General features: G+C 38.3%; 1 protein-coding gene across 2 annotated transcripts in view; it reads left to right on the top strand.

Annotated features, from left to right (window-relative positions):
- LOC131136511 (ERC protein 2-like) overlaps positions 1–20,614 on the top strand; it is a 127,933-nt gene that overhangs the window by 29,081 nt on the left and 78,238 nt on the right. For both annotated transcript variants that reach the window (XR_009131749.2, XM_078798250.1), the window contains 5 exons: positions 2,314–2,502; positions 6,452–6,499; positions 7,784–7,980; positions 10,619–10,712; positions 19,192–19,352. Coding sequence is in view for 1 of the 2 variants with exons in the window: in XM_078798250.1 (XP_078654376.1) it covers positions 2,314–2,502; positions 6,452–6,499; positions 7,784–7,980; positions 10,619–10,712; positions 19,192–19,352 (689 nt within the window). In the remaining variant the exon portion in view is untranslated. The remainder of the gene's footprint in view (positions 1–2,313; positions 2,503–6,451; positions 6,500–7,783; positions 7,981–10,618; positions 10,713–19,191; positions 19,353–20,614) is intronic.

The raw sequence follows: 20,614 nt of genomic DNA, 5'->3' as shown, positions 1-20,614 counted from the left end.
AAGTGAGATTACGCATTCGAACTTGGTATATTTTTTCTTCTGCTAATTAGCACTAGCAAGGAAACTTGTGAATACATAATTACTTTGCACAAAAATGACTCCCCAGGCAAGGCTATTGCAAGATTGTAAGATTGTACCTCAATCAACCATTTATTCCGCACCTGTATCCGCCATGTTGTCTATATGTGCCTTGCTATTGGCTCAAGTCAGCTGAGATAGACTCCGGCATACATTAGTGAGGATAAGCGGCATAGAAAACGGATGTGATGGACCACATCCACGTCCGTCTTTTGTTAAATAAATGTAACACTTTTCAAAAAAAATTTCCACAGAATTTCAGCCCTGTCACAAATGACCAGCTGACATCATGTTAGTGATTATCGACATAGACTTGACTCTGTCATTCTGATTAAGTGAGATTAAGCATTGGCCTAGCCTAGCCTAGCCCTGCTAGCTTGCATACCCGTCCACCTGAGTCAGCGCTCTACCATCTTTGGTTCTTCTGGTCTTACCTCAAAGCCATTTCTGATGCAGCCTCCTCACTCGAGGATTCAGCTGTGATGAGAAGAACGTTGGCAAGCTTTTTCGACTTTGCGGTCAACAAAGTTGTGTGTAATGTGTTTACAAGAGTTTGTGTGTGTTGCTAATCACACACCCTGTCACAAACCTGCTCTGGGAGCCAGTTGCTAGTCGCTGTGGTGTGGTTCTAATTAACATGCCGCATGCGGCATTGTGCCCACACAAAAAACCCAGAACTCTTGAGACTGGTGTGTCCTCTCTGACAATGATGTGTGCTTCATGTTTCACTTTGTCCTCATCCTGGAACATTTTATTTTCACATCCTGGTCCCATCCCCGAAACTCAAAACATCTTTGACATAACCCGCAATATTGGGAAAACACCCAGCGTGTATTAGCCATGTGGCTTTTCCTTGTCTCCGTTCTGTGCCTTACTTCTCCAAAGACCGCTACGGAGCACGGGTTCTGCCAGGTCTAGTTAGAGGGTGTATTTGTCCAATTTACCCTGGGGTTTCAAACTGCCAATCATGTAGCGATGCCCCATTATGTAGTCCCATTGCTGAGTGGTGCTGTGTTCCGAAATAAACACCTGAATCAACACCTTGGTAAACACTTCAGTCCACGCTTTGTATTCTCTCCCACTCATAATGTGGACGTGGACTCAGGCCAATGCCCACAGTGTGATTAGAGAATAGGTAGAATTATGATATAAACCAGGGGTCTCAAACTCAATTTACCTGGGGGCCACTGGAGCTAGGGTCTGGGCATGGCTGGGCCGCATCAGGTTTTCAAAAAAAAAAACGCATTTATTAAAAACAGAAAAATATACACACTTTTTCATTGCTTTGGTTCCGATTTTCTACAATAAAAGCTCTGATAAAAGTCCACTGTTCTCAAATATCTTAATTTTTATTTTTCTGCACAAAATAAGATGAAAAATAAATAAACATAAGAAACTTAAGAAACCACATATAGTTGGTGGGTAGACAAATTATTTTTTTCAGATTAAAATGAACAAAGCATTATTAGAGCCCTGTAGACATGACAAAACACGACTATAGTCACATTTATACTCTTTTTATTTACAACATATTACGCAACTGCAAGGTCTTGAGACACATGCTAACTCGCAAACTAAAGAGCTAGCGACCTAAACGGTAGCCTTCAAGTTATTTCCTTTCAACTTAAATAGCCAAAAACTTACCACTTCCACACGGATAGGGAGGATAACTATTAACAGTTATTTAACCTTTAACATGAACATGAATCAAACGTAATAATTTTTTCTGGGTACATGATACCATACAGCATCCATTTCAAACTTGCATATTAAACTTTCATATCAAGGCGGGGGCCTCAAACTAGCGTCCTGCGGGCCACATTTGGCCCGCGGGCCGCGTGTTTGAGACCCCTGATATAAACATTCCGACTTGGTTTATCAGGAGTCAGTGTGGAATTATAAGGAAGTGATCTCCGGTGTCGAATTATCCATTTTCAATAAATCTGTCTCTAAGTCTGTCTGGCTCTGATCTCTGTGATTTATGGTGGTCTCTGGTTTATGGTGGTCTTCTTTAAGACTCGTATTTATGAGCTTGGCTGTCCTTTGTGGATCATGCTGTTGAGCCCATACAGGAAGCGGCTGGTGAGGAATATTCATCAATGATTAGTAGTTTGCCTTTTGAAAAGCAAGAGTCTATGGTAGCTTTAATGGGGAATAGTATGGTCAGATGATAGCTGAAGGTCTTTACCAGTTTTTACCATGTCCTGACCTCGTACCCAATCCCCACTGTCTCAGGAGCGAGTGATTGAGAGCCTTCGAGAACAGAAAGAACGGGTGGACAGGGTTCAGCTGGAGGAGTTGGAGCGAATGAGGAAGGAGAATCAGGAATTAAAGGACAAGCTCTCGGCCATCCAACCACAGAAACTGTCCCCCGGTCAGCCTGCTACCCCGAGCCTGAACCAAAACCCAAGACCCGATGGAGAGGTTTGTATGGAGGGGGTTTACAAGACGAAATTGGGAATGTGTGCGTGCTTGACAAATTTATGGTAATTGTTTTAATGGTAATGGTAATGGTTTTATTTCACCTTTGTACACGGGCATCAATCCGAACTACGACTTCCTGGACCCATAAAGGACCCATAAATTATTTGGTGTGATTTTAAGCTTACAGTGGTATGAAAAAGTATCTGAACCTTTTGGAATTTCTCACATTTCTGCATAAAATCACCATCAAATGTTCCTCCCCCTTTTTGTCATTGTTTGCATGCTATCCTCATTAATATATGAAATCCTATAAATGTTTGGGCGGTTTTAGTTAAAGCAGACACTGTTTTTTCATCTGTGTGATTTTTGACAAAGATCAGATCACATTTGATGGGGATTTTATGCAGAAATGTGAGAAATTCCAAATGGTAATGGTTTTATTTCACCTTTGTACACGGGCATCAATCCAAACAACGACTTCCAGAACCCTGATTTATTCATAAATTATTTGGTGTGATAATATTCAATACTTCAAGATTTTAAGCTTACAGTGGTATGAAAAAAGTATCTGAACCTTTTGGAATCTCTCACATTTCTGCATAAAATCACCATCAAATGTTCCTCCCCCTTTTTGTCATTCTTTGCATGCTATCCTCATTAAAATATGAAACCCTATAAATGTTTGGGCGGTTTTAGTTAAAGCAGATACTGTTTTTTCAAGATCAGATCACATTTGATGGTGATTTTATGCAGAAATGTGAGAAATTCCAAATGGTAATGGTTTTATTTCATTTGAACATGCATCAGATTACAATTGAGTGCATCCCATAATCAGTTCACAGTTCCACATGTCCAAAAGGAGTAGGAAGAAGCAAAGCTTATTAAATCCTACCCCTCCATCTGGTACTTTTACAATCAGTAACTGTTACATTTGTTCACTTCCTGCATTCCATAATACAGTTTAAGGTTATTATTATTATTTTTTTTTTAAAATAATGTATAATGATAATTTATATGCTCAAAAGCACCTGAGGAGATCATTTGAAACAACGGATGTCGGTGGAAATAACATGAAGCATCACTATCAGTGTTGTTTCGTTTTTGGTTATTATTACATTCATTTCTAAGTCAGATATGAAAGCCAAATATCCCAAAACTAATATAACAAATGTGCTCGGAGATGTGCGTGTTTAGACAAGCACTGCGCGCTTTGAAGATTGGGAGTCTGAAGCATCAATATTTTACTCATATCCACATCATAACAGACACGCTGTATCACTGCTGCAAAGCCCAAATGTCAAGTCTGTTATGATTGCAATATATCATAAAAATACATTTCAGCTCTGCTTTTTTTAATATAGCATACAATTCCCACACATCATTATCTGAAACTTTGGCATCGAACACAAGAATACAACATTCTAAGTACATTTATAGGTCAGAAAAGTGGAAAAAACACAAGTAAAAAACAAAAACAAAACTCTGTCCCGCTATTAGAGTCCTTTTATTCCCTTTTTCTCTCCCACACCACACAGATTGCTGCACTAGCAGGATTTATGGGAATGTTTTCTTTCATAGTCATAAAAAGCATACACACATCTCATTCCTGTAAAATGATATCTTATTGAGTTTAGCGCCACAAAACTGCTCGATAACTCTTTACAGCCAGCAAATTTATACTCCGACAGATGCGTTGCCATAATTGCATACTTTGGTGTCCGCAGCGGCAGCCAGACCTGTTATGTAAACTTGCAAATTCTCCAACAGAACATGATGTTTCCTGCTTGTTTCTTGCTGTGCTGCTCACAGTTTTATCGTCCAGTAGACTTTAGGATTTATTATCCGGTAGGAGCGGTGAAAGACTCGTTGGGATTCTCGTTGGGATTCGGGCCACTAATGTTACCAATGTTCCAGCTTAATTCATCACAATTGCATCTTTCTACGGAAAAGCATGACGCACAAACAAAAAAGAGATTTCTTTAAAGTATTACCAGAGTTTGTCTTCAGATAGTACCTAATAAATATATTCTATTCATGTTTGTTTATTTGACTCAGTCATCAACTCTAAACATTTCATGCCGTGACAGCAACTAAACAACATTTTCAAAGACAAAAAAAACATAACAGCAGTTCAAGGAAGTGAATAAAAAGGCATAGAAAATGAATGAATGGACCACATCCACGTCCCTCTTTTGCTAAATGAATGTAACGCCCTCTAAAAAAAATTTCCACTGAATTTCAGCCCAGTCACAAATAACCACTAACCATGTTAGTGATTATCTGCTTAACATAAATGAAAATATTGACAAGGACTTGACTCTTGTCACCTGGATTGAGTGAGATTAAGCATTGTAACTTGGTATATTAATTCTTCTGCTAATTAGCACTAGCATACATAATTACTTTGCACAAGAATTACTTCACAGGCAAGTCTATTGCTGCTTGTAAGATTGTACCTCAATCAACCATTTATTCCGCATCTATATCCCTGCAGCAGTTCAAGGAAGGAAGTGAATAAAGTTTTATTTAAAAAAATATTTAGTGTTTAGTTGTGTTGTCATCGACTAATATTTACATTAGTTTCAAAGTCTGAAACATTTTAGTAAGTAAAAAGTACAGCTAAAAACATATATTTGGTTTTATAAGTTATTAGTGCAGGTTGCACGGTGGTCATGTGGTTAGCGCGCAGACTTCACAGCTAGAAGACGCGCGTTCAATTCCACCCTGGGCCATCTCTGTATGGAGTTTGCATGTTCTTCGCGTGCATGCGTGGGTTTTCTCCGGGTACATTCCGAAAACATGCTAGGTTAATTAGCGACTCCAAATTGTCCATAGGTATGAATGTGAGTGTGAATGGTTGTTTGTCTATATGTGCCCTGTGATTGGCTGGCCACCAGTTTAGGGTGTACCCCGCCTTTCGCGCGAAGACAGCTGGGATAGGCTCCAGCAGGATAAGCGGTAGAAAATGAATGAATAAAAAGTTATTAGTGTCAACATTTTACGTTTACTAGTTATATGCCTTTTTGTTGTATTTTTCCACCATTGCTAGGTTTTTATTTATTAATTCTACAATGAGCCATGTTCCACAAATGGTACCTGTGCCACACTTTGGACACCATTGCGTGTTTTGCCAGGGAGACGTGGTGCGGCAACTCTACTTTCTTGGCTCTGTTAGTCAAAGGTTGGGTTGCGTTGTGGAGTTTTTTTTTTTTTTTAACCATTCCACTTGATTGACGGCTAATCCCCTTTAGTTCATGGCTTCTATTTAATTACTGAATAAATTTATGATGCAAGAAAAACTCATTTACACACCCTTACTTGCGAAATACTGCATGTCAAAGCTAGCGCCGAACCAAATACAATGAGCATAAAAAGAAGTGATTAAGGGTGCGGACAAGTCTAAAAATATACGTGGGTTGTATTGACGAATCTTAAGTAAAATTGGATCAAATGTAGAATTACGACATTTTGTGCTCAAATAGCAAGCAGCTGTTTTAACTCCAACGGAAAAAAAAAACAACCACATGTCTGACGCTATGAACACCGTGGTAGTTTGCATTGCAAGGTTTTCCCAAAGCGCTTCATATGTGTTTATAATATTGCTATGCACTCTGCCACTTCCGTATTACTGTATTATCATTTATATCACATCATTTCATATTTGACTCAAAAATGACTCATTCCGTGGTCTCGTAAAATCACAGCCAACTAAAAGAAGCATTGTTCATGACCGAACCCTAAACGCTCCATGAAGGACGGCCCAAGGCCTCAACAATAAAGACAAACCACAAGAAATTAGCAGTGAATTTGGAAGCTGATGAGCAGCAGATGAAAAAGTACAGTACTGATTCTTGAGGCCCGAACCACAGTCAGAACTAATGTGGTATTGATTGCCACTTCTCGTCTAAATATATACAAAATAATCATCATTTTTTCCTTTTCTGTGTAGGTTCCAGCCAAAATAGATGTACTACCAGTCATGAGTGTCAGCTCCATGGTAAGATATATGTCACTCTTGTGTTTCCATATATCTGTATATATATATAGTACCAGTCATTAGTTTGAGAATTGAGTTTTTCTAGCATCCCAGCAACTGGCAATGCATGGCATTAAAAAAAAAAGTCAGTTCTCACTATGACAGACATTTGTCACTAGATTGATATACAGTACAGGTGCAGCCAGCCTGACATGAATTCATACTGTAGACGTACACTCCGACACTACTGCTAGCTTTGTTTACACCACATTGTGACACAAAAGACAGCAAATGCTTCAACTACCAAGCTAGCTACTTGGTCTCCTATTTACGCTGACCTTAATAATGGGTTTGAAACTTATTGGGGAAAAAGAAGCCAAAAAATGTACCACTTCCACATGGAATGGGAGGATAGCATACTTCGGTACGAGGTACATTATTAAAAAAAACAAAACAAAACAAAAAAAACCTTAAACTGTATTATGGAAAGCAGGAAGTGAACAAATGTAACAGTTAGTGATTGTAAAAGTACCAGATGGAGGGGTAGGATTTAATAAGCTTTGCTTCTTCCTACTTCTTTTGGACATGTGGGACTGGGAACTGATTATGGGATGCATTCAATTGTAATCTGATGCATGTTCAAATGAAATAAAACCATTACCATTATTACCATTACCAGATGTGAAGACAAAATTTCACAAAATTTTCTTTTCTATTTTTTATTAATTTAACATTTACGCTAAGTTGAAAAATTTGCGAAAGGTATCTGTGCACTTTTTTCATAAACCAGTTGTCAAAAATTTTCTTATTTTTTATTTTAAAAAAACAACAACCTTAAACTGTATTATGGAAAGCAGGAAGTGAACAAATGTAACAGTTAGTGATTGTAAAAGTACCAGATGGAGGGGTAGGATTGAATAAGCTTTGCTTCTTCCTACTCCTTTTGGACATGTGGAACTGGGAACTGATTATGGGATGCATTCAATTGTAATCTGATGCATGTTCAAATGAAATAAAACCATTACCATAGCATTTTTTCCCACTATATCATGTCAGAATCTGTATCTGTGGCTATGAGTTAAGGTAATGTAATGTAAGGTGGCGTCTCATTAATGTAACAATACTAATGCCTAGTGACTAGAATACTACATACTGTATGAATACTACATAAAAAACCGATTATTAATATGTGAAAAAACGCAATAGTGTGAGGCGGTGGTATTCGACATGACACACCAGTCGTCACCATTGTCGTTTGACAAAATAGACTTCAGTACTGATCTAGGACTCACCTCTCTCCCCAAGGCCCAAAACACGGAGGGGGGCACGTTGCGAAAGAGTCCAGACATCACAGATCGACTGAGGCTTCTGGAACAGGAAGTGGCTCGCTACAGGGAGGAATCTGGGAAGTCGCAAGCGGAGGTGGAAAGGCTGACGGGGGCGCTGAGAGACGTTGAGGTGGACAGATCGTGTAAAGAGAAGAGAATTAACGATCTTGAGAGGTGAGTTGGTTCTAATCGTCACGGACACTCGAGTTTGTGTTCTCGTCCTGGGTGTCCTCAGGCGGCTGTGTATTTCCACGTTACCGCTTCGTTTTATGTACTTCATTCATTCCTGAGTGCTTTATTTAGAAATGGCTGATCCACAATATAAACTGTCTCGGTTTCTTCCTCTCAGCCCTTGAGCCTGGTTCCATGCTTTTGCCTAATGTAATCCCACTTGGGAAATACATACAGTGAATTATGTACATTTTTAATCATTCAACTACTTTCAATTGTTTTTGAGTGTACTATTAGCTAACAACACACCACTGACATTGTGTCATGATTGTTTAGCTTTGTTCAAAAATTCCCAAATTGGAAACTGTGACTCTCAGGACAGTTGGGAACAGGGATGTCACATTGACGGAACAACAAGTGGTTGGTTTTACACAATCGAAAGAGGTCGATGTTGACATCCAGTCCATCGACGCTGTATGGCAGAAACAGGAACCGCATTGGTCGTCATTGTCAAATCCAGAAGCTGAAAGATACAAACGTCTGCATGACGAATGTTGAAATCGCCAAGAAAGCACATGATCTTGTAAAACCATGGAAGGATCCATAACTGCGTGAAGTGAAGTTTTGATCAAGGTTGTTGCCAAAAACATCAAGGATCTGGAGAAATATGGAAAATTAAAACAGCTCAAATATCATCAGTTTACCTGCAGAAGATCTGCAATTGGACACGTTTTTCTTTACAAAACAAACAACTGGAATTGGAAAAAGATCTATCTATCCATTGTTCCCAATTTACAACCATCATTCAAACATCAGACAAGACTGATCGCGGTCGCAAAGACTGTCCAAAGACTACGTTCGCAGGATCGAGTCAACGCTTTCAACTGGGAACTGATTATTTGATGCACTCATTTGTAATCTGATCCATACCAAAATAAAAATAATTATCCATGGAAGGATCCATAACTACGTGAAGTGCCAACCGCAAAGTTTTGATCAAGGTTGTTGCCAAAAACATCAAGGATCTGGAGAAATATGGAAAATTAAAACATCTCAAACATCATCAGTTTACCTGCAGAAGATCTGCAATTGGACTCATTTTTCTTTATAAAACACAAACAACTGGAATTGGAAAAAGATCTATCTATCCATTGTTCCCAATTTACAACCATCATTCAAACATCAGACAAGACTGATCGCGGTCGCAAAGACTGTCCAAAGACTACGTTCGGAGGATCGAGTCAACGCTTTCAACTGGGAACTGATTATTTGATGCACTCAATTGTAATCTGATCCATACCAAAATAAAAATAATTATCCATGGAAGGATCCATAACTACGTGAAGTGCCAACCGCAAAGTTTTGATCAAGGTTGTTGCCAAAAACATCAAGGATCTGGAGAAATATGGACAATTAAAACAGCTCAAACATCATCAGTTTACCTGCAGAACATCTGCAATTGGGCACGTTTTTCTTTATAAAACACAAACAACTGGAATTGGAAAAAGATCTATCTATCCGTTGTTCCCAATTTACAACCGTCATTCAAACCGTCATCAGACTAGACTGATGGCGGTCGCAAAGACTGTCCAAAGACTACGTTCGGAGGATCGAGTCAACGCTTTCAAGAAGGATCCAGAAGAACAAAAACGAGAGTGTTAATGATGCTAATGCTCTATTTAGCATTTGAACACTTTCTAAATACTTGAAGCTCGATGATAAGAACTGACCCTGGAGAAAAAAGTCCAAGAAGCAAAAGAAAAATAATCAGCCATGGATGACAAAAGGACCTAGCAATGCTTATACAGGAAATTCATCATCTTAAGAAGCAGAAAAAACATAAAAATAAGTTGACTCCAATTTTAAAAGTGGAACTTTTGGACATGTGGAACTGTGAAATAAATTATATGATTTATTCCATTATAACTCGATGCATGTTCAAATACAATGAAACCACTAGTATTCGGTAAGTGGTTTATTTGCGTTAACAAGTTTGTATGTGTGTTTTTGGAATCGACTGGCACACATTCAGCAGCATGCCAGTGGTAAGGTGGTGCATCCATCCCAGACGCTCAACATTTATAGCGCCCTAACTGGCAACCGTGCTGCTCAATTATCATCTGATTTATGCACGTGTAGTACATCTACCAGTCTAACCAGTCTATTTTTTTTACAAAATATTGATGTCATTTTTTTGTTGGGGTGCCCAAATTTAGGCAACTTTTGTTTAAATAATTATTACACACATTATTATTATGTGTGTGCACTTGCTAACATTTTCATCATTTTTTTTAGTTTTTATTTTAAATGATTTCAACAACCCCATCATCACTCACATGTTCGTCACTCACGACATTCAGGGCGGAGTGACAGCAAATATTTGCTTGTACCTCCGGTCCAGTATAAACATACCAGCATGGATGTGGAATAATAATAATAATAATAATAATGTTGTACATTTTAGCAGCTGCTTGTTTACATGTCATGGAGTTCTTTTAAATGCTAATATGTCACTGTCAGATTTCTTGCAATTTAAGTGATTATATTTTTATTTCTTTGAATTGGTGTTTAGTAAATATTCATATTGTAGTGTAAATAAACACCTCATAATTTTTTTCTTGACATTTTTCTTTATCTTAAGGCACATCAAGGCCCCTCATATCCAAAAGCAAACGGTGCTCGGCGAAGTAAGGAAAGATGCCCAGACGGATGGACATCCGCACTCGTTATCGCAGGTTTGAAGATATGAATTTTATACATAACTCTATGTGTGTACATTTCCTGGCCTCTCATAGCAATTTTCATCACTTCTCCGTCTCAATAGTTTAGCTTGGCTCTACATCATCCCTCCCTTCCTGGTTCTTTTTCACACCTCGCCTCAGCCTCCATGACACACACACAAATTTCAGAGGTTGTGGTCCTCAGTGGTCTACGCTACGTTCCGAGGAAGTTGTAATTGGACGAGACGAGCATTTAGATCAGGGGTCTCAAACTCAATTTACCTGGGGGCCACTGGAGCTAGGGTCTGGGCAAGGCTGGGCCGCATCAGGTTTTCCAAAAAAAAACAAAAAAAAACGCATTTATTAAAAACAGAAAAATATACAAACTTTTTCAGTGATTTTCTACAATAAAAGCTCTGATAAAACATTCCACTGTTGTCAAATATCTTCATTTTTATTTTTCTGCACAAAATAAGATGAAAAATAATAAAAAAAAAAATTTGTTTTTTTTGTTTGTTTTTTGTTTGTTTTTTTGTCCCACAAACCTTGCTCACCAAGTTGTGTTTTTTTTGTTGGTTTGTTTGTTTTTTGTTTTTTGGTCCCACAAACCTTGCTCACCAAGTTGTTTTTTTTTCTTTTTTGTTTGTTTGTTTGTTTTTTGTTGTGTTTTTGTCCCACAAACCTTGCTCACCAAGTTGTGTTTTTTTTTTGTTTGTTTGTTTTTTGTTTTTTTTGTCCCACAAACCTTGCTCGCCAAGTTGTGTTTTTTTTCTTTTTTTGTTGTTTTTTTGTCACACAAACCTTGCTCACCCAGTTGTGTTTTTTTTGTTTGTTTGTTTTTTGTTTTTTTTTTTGGTGCCACAAACCTTGCTCGCCAAGTTGATTTTTAAAATTTTTTGTTTGTTTGTTTGTTTTTTGTTGTTTTTTTGTCCCACAAACCTTGCTCACCAAGTTGTGTTTTTTTTTTCTTTTTTTTTTTTTCTTTTTTTTTTTGTCCCACAAACCTTGCTCGCCAAGTTGTGTTTTTTTTTCTTTTTTTGTTGTTTTTTTTGTCACACAAACCTTGCTCACCAAGTTGTGTTTTTTTTTGTTTTTGTTTGTTTGTTTTTTGTTTTTTCTTTTGTCCCGCAAACCTTGCTCGCCAAGTTTTTTTTTTCTTTTTTTTTTGTTTTTTTGTCACACAAACCTTGCTCACCAAGTTGTGTTTTTTGTTTGTTTTTTGTTTATTTTTGGGTTTTTTTTGTCCCACAAACCTTGCTCACCAAGTTGTGTTTTTTTTTTTTTTTTTTTTTTTTTTTTTTTACTGCTACAGCTCTCTATTTATCTCTGCATTCATGGGGAACACAATGTACCCCAAAGGATAAACACAAACAAACATGGCCGCACCTCCACGCCCCATCTCACCTATCCATGCAGGAGAGTTTATGTGGGATGAACCGATAGCATCTCTCTCTCCGTTTCATCATCTCCATCTTGGCCGCCACAAAGAAAATACACTTTGGAGATGTTCACTTCAAGCCTTTAAACTGCTGGGATTTTATTACTTTTTGCTGTAACAGAGAATGACCCCCTCGCCCCCCCCAAACCACCGCCCCCACTACCACTATTCTACTAAATTTTCTTCTTTTCATGTGATCTGTGTGTTTGTGTTCAGAGGTACCGCTCCTGGGAATTAGCATTTTCTTTGTCCCTATTGGTTTGTTTTAGTGATTATAATCCCTCCGTCCCACCAGAAAGGGGTCAAACCCCATAATGACCTTCCCTTAAGGGACCATGGTGATGAATGGTACTGCAAGCCAATTATCTCTCCATTTTTTTTTTTCCTCTCTTGTATGCCCTCACGTTCATTCGTTACGTATTCTGAAAAGTTATTCTCTTGTTGGTAATCCAGATTAAATAACTCACACGGGAAGTACATTTCTGACATACAGTGGCGGCCTTCCCAGCATCATCATCATCATCATCATCATCATCTCAGTATGGGACAGGCAGGTTTAACTCCCATAAATGTGTGTGTGCATATCTCCACGATGGGTGTGGTCACAGCAGCACTTGTTGATTCTGGCGCATCAAATTACGGCCCGTCTGTCACGTTCAATTACGGCGCTGAAGGGCTGATGCACACAGCCTGCCTGTGTGTGTGTGTGTGTGTGTGTGTGTGTGTGTGTGCGCGTAGGGTTTTTTGTCGCTCACCTCCAGCTGTGCGGTGCTGACGTGACGAGCAACAAGTTTCCGCTTGCGATTTGCCCCAGATTGGCCCGGTTGGTTCTCATCGCCTGCAGGCAGAATCCCAATTGCTGCTGTCAGTATCACGGCATGAATTATTACCTTTTATTTTAGCCGGCGTATCATTTCAGACATTATTTTATATTCTTTGATTAAGAAATCAAATAACGCACACTTGAGACTTTTGACGGATTTTCTAAATATTGTCCACACAGGAGCTTTTTTTTTTTTTTTTTTTTTTTTTGCACGGCTCATCTGCAAAGTGCGAACGTGTGAACTTGAAGGCAACACCCCCCCCCCTCCATTCCTCAAAATGAAAGAGTGAGAGAAGCTGTGGGTTTATTATTTCTGTTCAGTGTTTTCTTTCACAGTTCCATTAGCCAATGTGGAAAGCGATCCTTTTTCCCACTCAGCATACGTGTTGTAGAGTCCATACACACACACACACACACACACACACACACACTGCATTCTGCATGTGAATATGCACACTAAACATGGAAGTGTGCAAAACACGCTTGTAAGTTGTTTTTTTTTAGTGTCATTTCACTGATTCAGTTACTGTATGCAGGCCAAAAAATTGCACCCTCATGTGGCTGAAGTGTTGAACAGCATGCAGATAGTGTGAAACCAAAATAGCGCTACGTTAACAGAGATGTTGGATGTTGAACATGGCTCACAATGTCTGTTCTAGTTCATCACGGGGAGATTTGATAGGGTTCAGGTCAGTGAACTCATCCAAACATGCCTTCATGGACGCTTGTACACGGGCATCAATCCGAACTACGACTTCCAGGACCCTGATTTATTCATAAATTATTTGGTGTGATAATATTCAATACTTCAAGATTTAAAGCTTACAGTGGTATGAAAAAGTATCTGAAACTTTTGCAATTTCTCACATTTCTGCATAAAATCACCATCAAATGTTCCTCCCTTTTTTGTCATTCTTTGCATGCTATCCTCATTAACATATGAAACCCTATAAATGTTTGGGCGGTTTTAGTTAAAGCAGACACTGTTTTTTCATCTGTGTGATTTTTGACAAAGATCACATGACATTTGGTGGTGATTTTATGCAGAAGTGTGAGAAATTCCAAATGGTAATGGTTTTATTTCACCTTTGTACACGGGCATCAATCCGAACTACGACTTCCAGAACCCTGATTTATTCATAAATTATTTGGTTTGATGTTCAATACTTCAAGATTTTAAGCTTACAGTGGTATGAAAAAGTATCTGAACCTTTTGGAATTTCTCACATTTCTGCATAAAATCACCATCAAATGTTCCTCCCACTAGTTCCTCATTAAAATACGAAACCCTATAAATGTTTGGGCGGTTTTAGTTCAAACAGATACTGTTTTTTCATGCAGTTTCATGTTTTTTTATGCAGAAATGTGAGAAATTCCAAATGGTAATGGTAATGGTTTAATTTGAACATGCATCAGATTCCAATCGAGTGCATCCCATAATCAGTTCCCAGTTCCACATGTCCGAAAGGAGTAGGAAGAAGCAAAGCTTATTAAATCCTACCCCTCCATCTGGTACTTTTACAATCAGTAACTGTTACATTTGTTCACTTCCTGCTTTCCAAAATACAGTTTAAGTTTTTTTTGTTTTTTTTTTAATAATGCATCTCGCACCAAAGTACGAGGTGATATGACCATACAATGACATAATGGGTACCATAGTAACTGTCATGACTGGTTCAAGACCAGTATCTGAACCTTTTTGGAATTTCTCACATTTCTGCATAAAATCACCATCAAATGTTCCTCCCCCTTCTGTCATTGTTTGCATGTTATACTCATTAAAATATGAAACCCTATAAATGTTTGGGCGGTTTTAGTTAAATCAGACACTGTTTTTTCATCTCTGTGATTTTTTTTTTTTACAAAGATCAGATCACATTTGATGGTGATTTTATGTTTTTTCATACCTCTGTACAGCATCGGCTGTGTTGATCTTTGAAGGGAAGCAACAGGTTTAAAAAAAAAATGTGTGTGAAATAATGTTTATTTGAATGAGAATGACCTCACATTATTTACTAAGTAACACTGGCAGTTAGAGTGGAAGTCACATTTCTGTGTGACAGCACCCGACGCTTCTTCCACGACTAAAAACATTGTTGTTTAGAAAGAAAAGTCAAATTCAGTTTAGCAAAAACATATATTTAATACTCCTCTCGTGCTTAAATTACAGTCAGTGTGTATACAAACGGATCCGGTGTTTAGCAAACAAGATTTTCAGTCAATGACATGTTGAAAAGAAACGTATAAATATGGCGGGGTTGGACCTTTCACACGCAAAAAGCCATTTTTTTTTTTTTTTTTTTTTTCCCCCCACCATGTGAAGTCATGAACGCCTCCCTTAACCGTGACACTCGGAAAGCCATTCACCTCAAAACAGTCGGGCCCCTACACGCACAGAACATACTGAGCCATTGTGCTGTCATGGCGGTGAATAGACTTGATGCATATTGAGCCAGAATCCAGCAGTCATGCTGTCTACCCGACAAAAGAGAACCATTTGGTTCAGTGCTCAAGCTCCTCGGTTACCCGTGATGCTCAGCGCTAACCGCTGTCATAACACCCGACTCCGGGAGCCAACACGACAACAAGAAGGCTACATGTCCACAAATGCACGCTCGTCAATCAACTGCCACCCTCGGCGCAGACTCGAGAGAGAGAAAAAAAAAAACTTCTTATTGGGTCAGTAAAACATCACCTGATCCTGGCACCATTCCTGGCATTCCCACATCGCCCCCTTTGAAATGTCCTTTCTTCTCGTCTCCGTGCCGGAGTAATCAGTCTCATGATGTGTAATGCGCTGAAAGTTTTCCATTAGCCTGAATGGCTGAAATGGAGCATGGGTAATTCTCTGGGTCACTTTTCTTTTTTTTTTTTTTTTTTTTTTTTTACGCCCTCCATGTGTCTCGCCAAGTCGCCCGGTCTCATTTCGATCCTCCTTTCTCACCCATCTGCCTTCTTATCCCGTCTGACTCCATTATCTCTACACCAGGGGTCTCAAACACGCGGCCCGCGGGCCAAATGTGGCCCGCAGGACACCAGTTTGAGGCCCCCGCCTTGATATGAAAGTTTAATGTTTGATATGGATGCTGTATGGTATCATGTACCCAGAAAAAATTATTACGTTTGATTAATGTTCATGTTAAAGATTAAATAACTGTTAATAGTTATCCTCCCTATCCGTGTGGAAGTGGTAATTTTTTTGGCTATTTAAGTTGAAAGGAAATAACTTGAAGGCTACCGTTTAGGTCGCTAGCGCTCTGGTTTGCGAGTTAGCATGTGTCTCAAGACCCTGCGGTTGCGCAATATGTTGTAAATAAAAAAAAAAGTATAAATAACTGTTAATAGTTATCCTCCCTATCCGTGTGGAAGTGGTAATTTTTTTGACTATTTAAGTTGAAAGGAAATAACTTGAAGGCTACCGTTTAGGTCGCTAGCTGTCTAGTTTGCGAGTTAGCATGTGTCTCAAGACCCTGCGGTTGCGCAATATGTTGTAAATAAAAAGAGTATAAATGTGACTATAGTCGTGTTTTGTCATGTCTACAGGGCTCTAATAATGCTTTGTTCATTTTAATCTGAAAAAAATCATTTGTCTACCCACCAACTATATGTGGTTCTTAAGTTTTTATTATTTGCCGTTTTATTATTATTATTATTATATTTATTATTTCTTTATTCTTGATTTGTTTATTTATTTTTCATCTTATTTTGTGCAGAAAAAAAAATTTAGATATTTGAGAACAGTGGAATGTTTTATCAGAGCTTTTATTGTAGAAAATCGGAACCAAAGTTTGTATATTTTTCTGTTTTTAATAAATGCGTTTTTTGGTTTTTTTTTAAAACCTGATGCGGCCCAGTCTCACCCAGACCCTAGCTCCAGTGGCCCCCAGGTAAATTAAGTTTGAGACCCTTGCTCTACACTTTCTCTGCCCTTGCTCGACTATTTGTCCTGATGTCTCACCCCCCCCCCCCCCCCCCGACCCCCCCCCACACCATCACTACCACCTCCGTGTGGCATTTGAACTCGGCCTTTGAACCTGCAACACCGACTCAAATGGACAAGGTGGGATTTAGCCCTTTACCTCTGAGCCCTCAATCAGCTTAGCCAGTCTTAGTAAGCCTTAGCCTGGCTGGAAGGCTTTCCCTTGAAGTTGAGCTAAATTAGCACGCACAGGCTCGTCGTTAAGCTGATTAGGATCCCTAATTTTACTAAAATGCATTGTATTCCTTATTAATGATGTGATTGCGACACAAGGGGTCCTGGGTGGTGGGCTAATGTGGGGCTGACAGATACGTGATGTGGGTGACCCTTTCATAATGGCCAGTGGGACTTTTCAAACGAAACAAAATAAAAAAAAATAATAATAATAATGACTACATTATTCACCCTGCTTATCCTGTACTGGGAGACTATGATGGGAATTTTGATATTTTGATGTGTTTTTTAGTGGGTGGCTTAGCTGCTGTACAGGGTCAGTTTTTGTTGGCAGGAATACCCATTCCCCCCACCCCCCCCCAACTTTTTTTTTTTTTTTACTAAGCATGGCCGCTAACGAGCAAACGGCCGACACTCAAGCACATCACTTAATTGACATTTCTTTAATTATCCTCGTTTATGGCACTAAATGGAACTGATTACTTTTGATCTAAATCAGGGGTCTCAAATACGCGGCCCACGGGCCAAATGTGGCCCGCAGGACACTAGTTTGATATTAAAGTTTAATGTCAGTGCGGCCCGCGCAAGTTTGATATGGATGCTGTATGGTATCATGTACCCAGAAAAAATTATTACGTTTGATTCATGTTCATGTTAAAGCTTAAATAACTGTTAATAGTTATCCTCCCTATCCGTGTGGAAGTGGTAAGTTTTTTGGCTATTTAAGTTGAAAGGAAATAACTTGAAGGCTACCGTTTAGGTCGCTAGCTCTCTAGTTTGCGACTTAGCATGGGTCTCAAACACACGGCCAAATGTGGCCCGCAGGACACTAGTTTGAGGCCCCCGCCTTGATATGAAAGTTTAATGTCAGCGCGGCCCGCGCAAGTTTGATATGGATGCTGTATGGTATCATGTACCCGGAAAAAATTATTACGTTTGATTAATGTTCATGTTAAAGGTTAAATAACTGTTAATAGTTATCCTCCCTATCTGTGTGGAAGTGGTAAGTTTTTTGGCTATTTAAGTTGAAAGGAAATAACTTGAAGGCTACCGTTTAGGTCGCTAGCCCTCTAGTTTGCGACTTAGCATGGGTCTCAAACACGCGGCCCGCGGGCCAAATGTGGCCCGCAGGACACTAGTTTGAGGCCCCCGCCTTGATATGAAAGTTTAATGTCAGCGCGGCCCGCGCAAGTTTGATATGGATGCTGTATGGTATCATGTACCCAGAAAAAATTATTACGTTTGATTAATGTTCATGTTAAAGGTTAAATAACTGTTAATAGTTATCCTCCCTATCCGTGTGGAAGTGGTAAGTTATTTATTCTTTATTCTTGATTTGGTTATTTATTTTTCATTGTTTTGTCATGTCTACAGGGCTCTAATAATGCTTTGGTCATTTTCATCTGAAAAAAATAAAGTGATGTTTATGAACAGTGAGGACCCAGTTTGACATCTGTGAAACACACCGACAAAAACGGCGAGAACGTCCTGAAAATGTGCGAACGATTTAGCCTCATCATAAAAGACCCCTGTTCCTCCTCTTATACCCCCCCCCCACAGAGTACTTCCCACTTCATTTCTCTTTCCCTCCAACGCTAATTTATTGCGTCTTCTGCACGTTATCATCACAACTAAAGAAACATCATGCGACGTTATTGACGGCGTTCCGCTGACATCATTTAAGTCACCCTAACGACCTTCAACGCCGCATCCTTTTGTGAAGCGCTTGCTCTCAGACAATTACGTACTTCCTGTGTTAGGATAATGATGCCCGGAGGTCACATCCTGCCTGTTAGACACTCAGGTGGGACAAGTGGGCCTGCATGGTTTGAGGGCGTTTGTGTTCATTGATGTCACCTGCTCTCCAGGAGACAAATACTGCAGCGTGTGAACAAAATTAGCAAGGGAAAGGAAGAGGAGGAGAAGTTTTTGGTTATTTTGTTCATTTTTAGCCTACAATCGAGTGACATCCGATACAACAAATGTATCAAAAAGTGACATACTTTTGATGATGTATGAAATACACTCCATTCTATCATCTTGTTTATTCCTAAAGTACCGTATGTTTCCCCTTTGTTAGCTGGAGGAGCTGATGGGCGCCCTGGAGAAGACACGACTGGAGCTGGACAGCTACAAGTTGCGTTTGTGCTCCACTCAGCAAACCCTGCATGAACGAGACGGACATCTAACCAGCCTGCGGCAGGAAAGACGCAAACAGCTGGAGGAGATTCTGGACATGAAGTTAGTTTTCTTTCATAACAATCTTTCTTCTGTGTTTTTGGAGGGTACAACCTGCATTGATAGACATTAGTTGAGGTTCTTCCACACCAAAGTCATCCAAGCATCCTTTAATGATTTTACATCAGGTTGCATTCAGGTTGAACAGAACTTTGTCCAAATGCTACGTTTATACAGTATGATGATGCAATCGGACGACCTGTAGCTTAACGTCATACTAGCGTCGTACTACAGCATCAGGCAAAATGATCTGACACATTTGTACACATATAATTAAACATTTTAATTAATTAAACATATTATTTTAATATGTCTGATGAAGGTCAAACAGACCGAAACGTTACCTGAATTAATTAAACATATTATTTTAATTCATTAAACATATTATTTTAATATGTCTGGTGAAGGTCAAACTGACCGAAACGTTACCTCAAGTAATTAAACATATTTTAATTAATTAAACACATTATTTTAATCAATTAAACATATTATTTGAATATGTCTGATGAAGGTCAAACGGACCAAAACGTTACCTGCATTAATTAAACATATTTTAATTAATTAAACATATTATTTTTAAGATATGTGACATATTAATTAAACATATTATTGTAATTAATTAAACATTTTAATTAATTAAAAATATTATTTTAATATGTCTAATGAAGGTCAAACAGACTGAAATATTACCTGAATTAATTAAACATATTATTTAAATTAATTAAACATATAATTTAATATGTCTGATGAAGGTCAAACGGACCGAAACGTTACCTGAATTCATTAAACATATTATTTTAATTAATTAAACATATTAGTTTAATATGTGTGACATATTAATTAAAGATATTATTTTAATTAATTAAACATATTATTTTAATTAATTAAACATATTATTTTAATTAATTAAACATATTATTTTAATATGTCTGATGAAGGTCAAATGGACCGAAACGTTACCTGAATTAATTAAACATATTATTTTAATGAATTAAACATATTAGTTTAATATGTGTGACATATTAATTAAAGATATAATTTTAATTAATTAAACATATTATTTTAATTAATTAAACATATTATTTTAATTAATTAAACATATTATTTTAATATGTCTGATGAAGGTCAAACGGACCGAAACGTTACCTGAACAAACGAATGAATGAGAGCGACACCTCTTTTTGAAGTCTTTATTATGTTTTAAAAAATGTAATCAGTTCTGGCAGTGCAAAGTCGGCCGGTTGATTTCCGTTTCAATGCAGATC

The sequence above is a fragment of the Doryrhamphus excisus genome, linkage group LG17 (genome assembly GCF_037039965.1).
Source record: "Doryrhamphus excisus strain RoL-2023G ecotype Guam linkage group LG17, RoL_Dexc_Guam_v1.1, whole genome shotgun sequence".
Taxonomy (NCBI): Eukaryota; Metazoa; Chordata; class Actinopteri; order Syngnathiformes; family Syngnathidae; genus Doryrhamphus; species Doryrhamphus excisus.
Note: the sequence above shows the minus strand (reverse complement) of the source record. Positions and strands in the feature narration are given on the sequence as shown.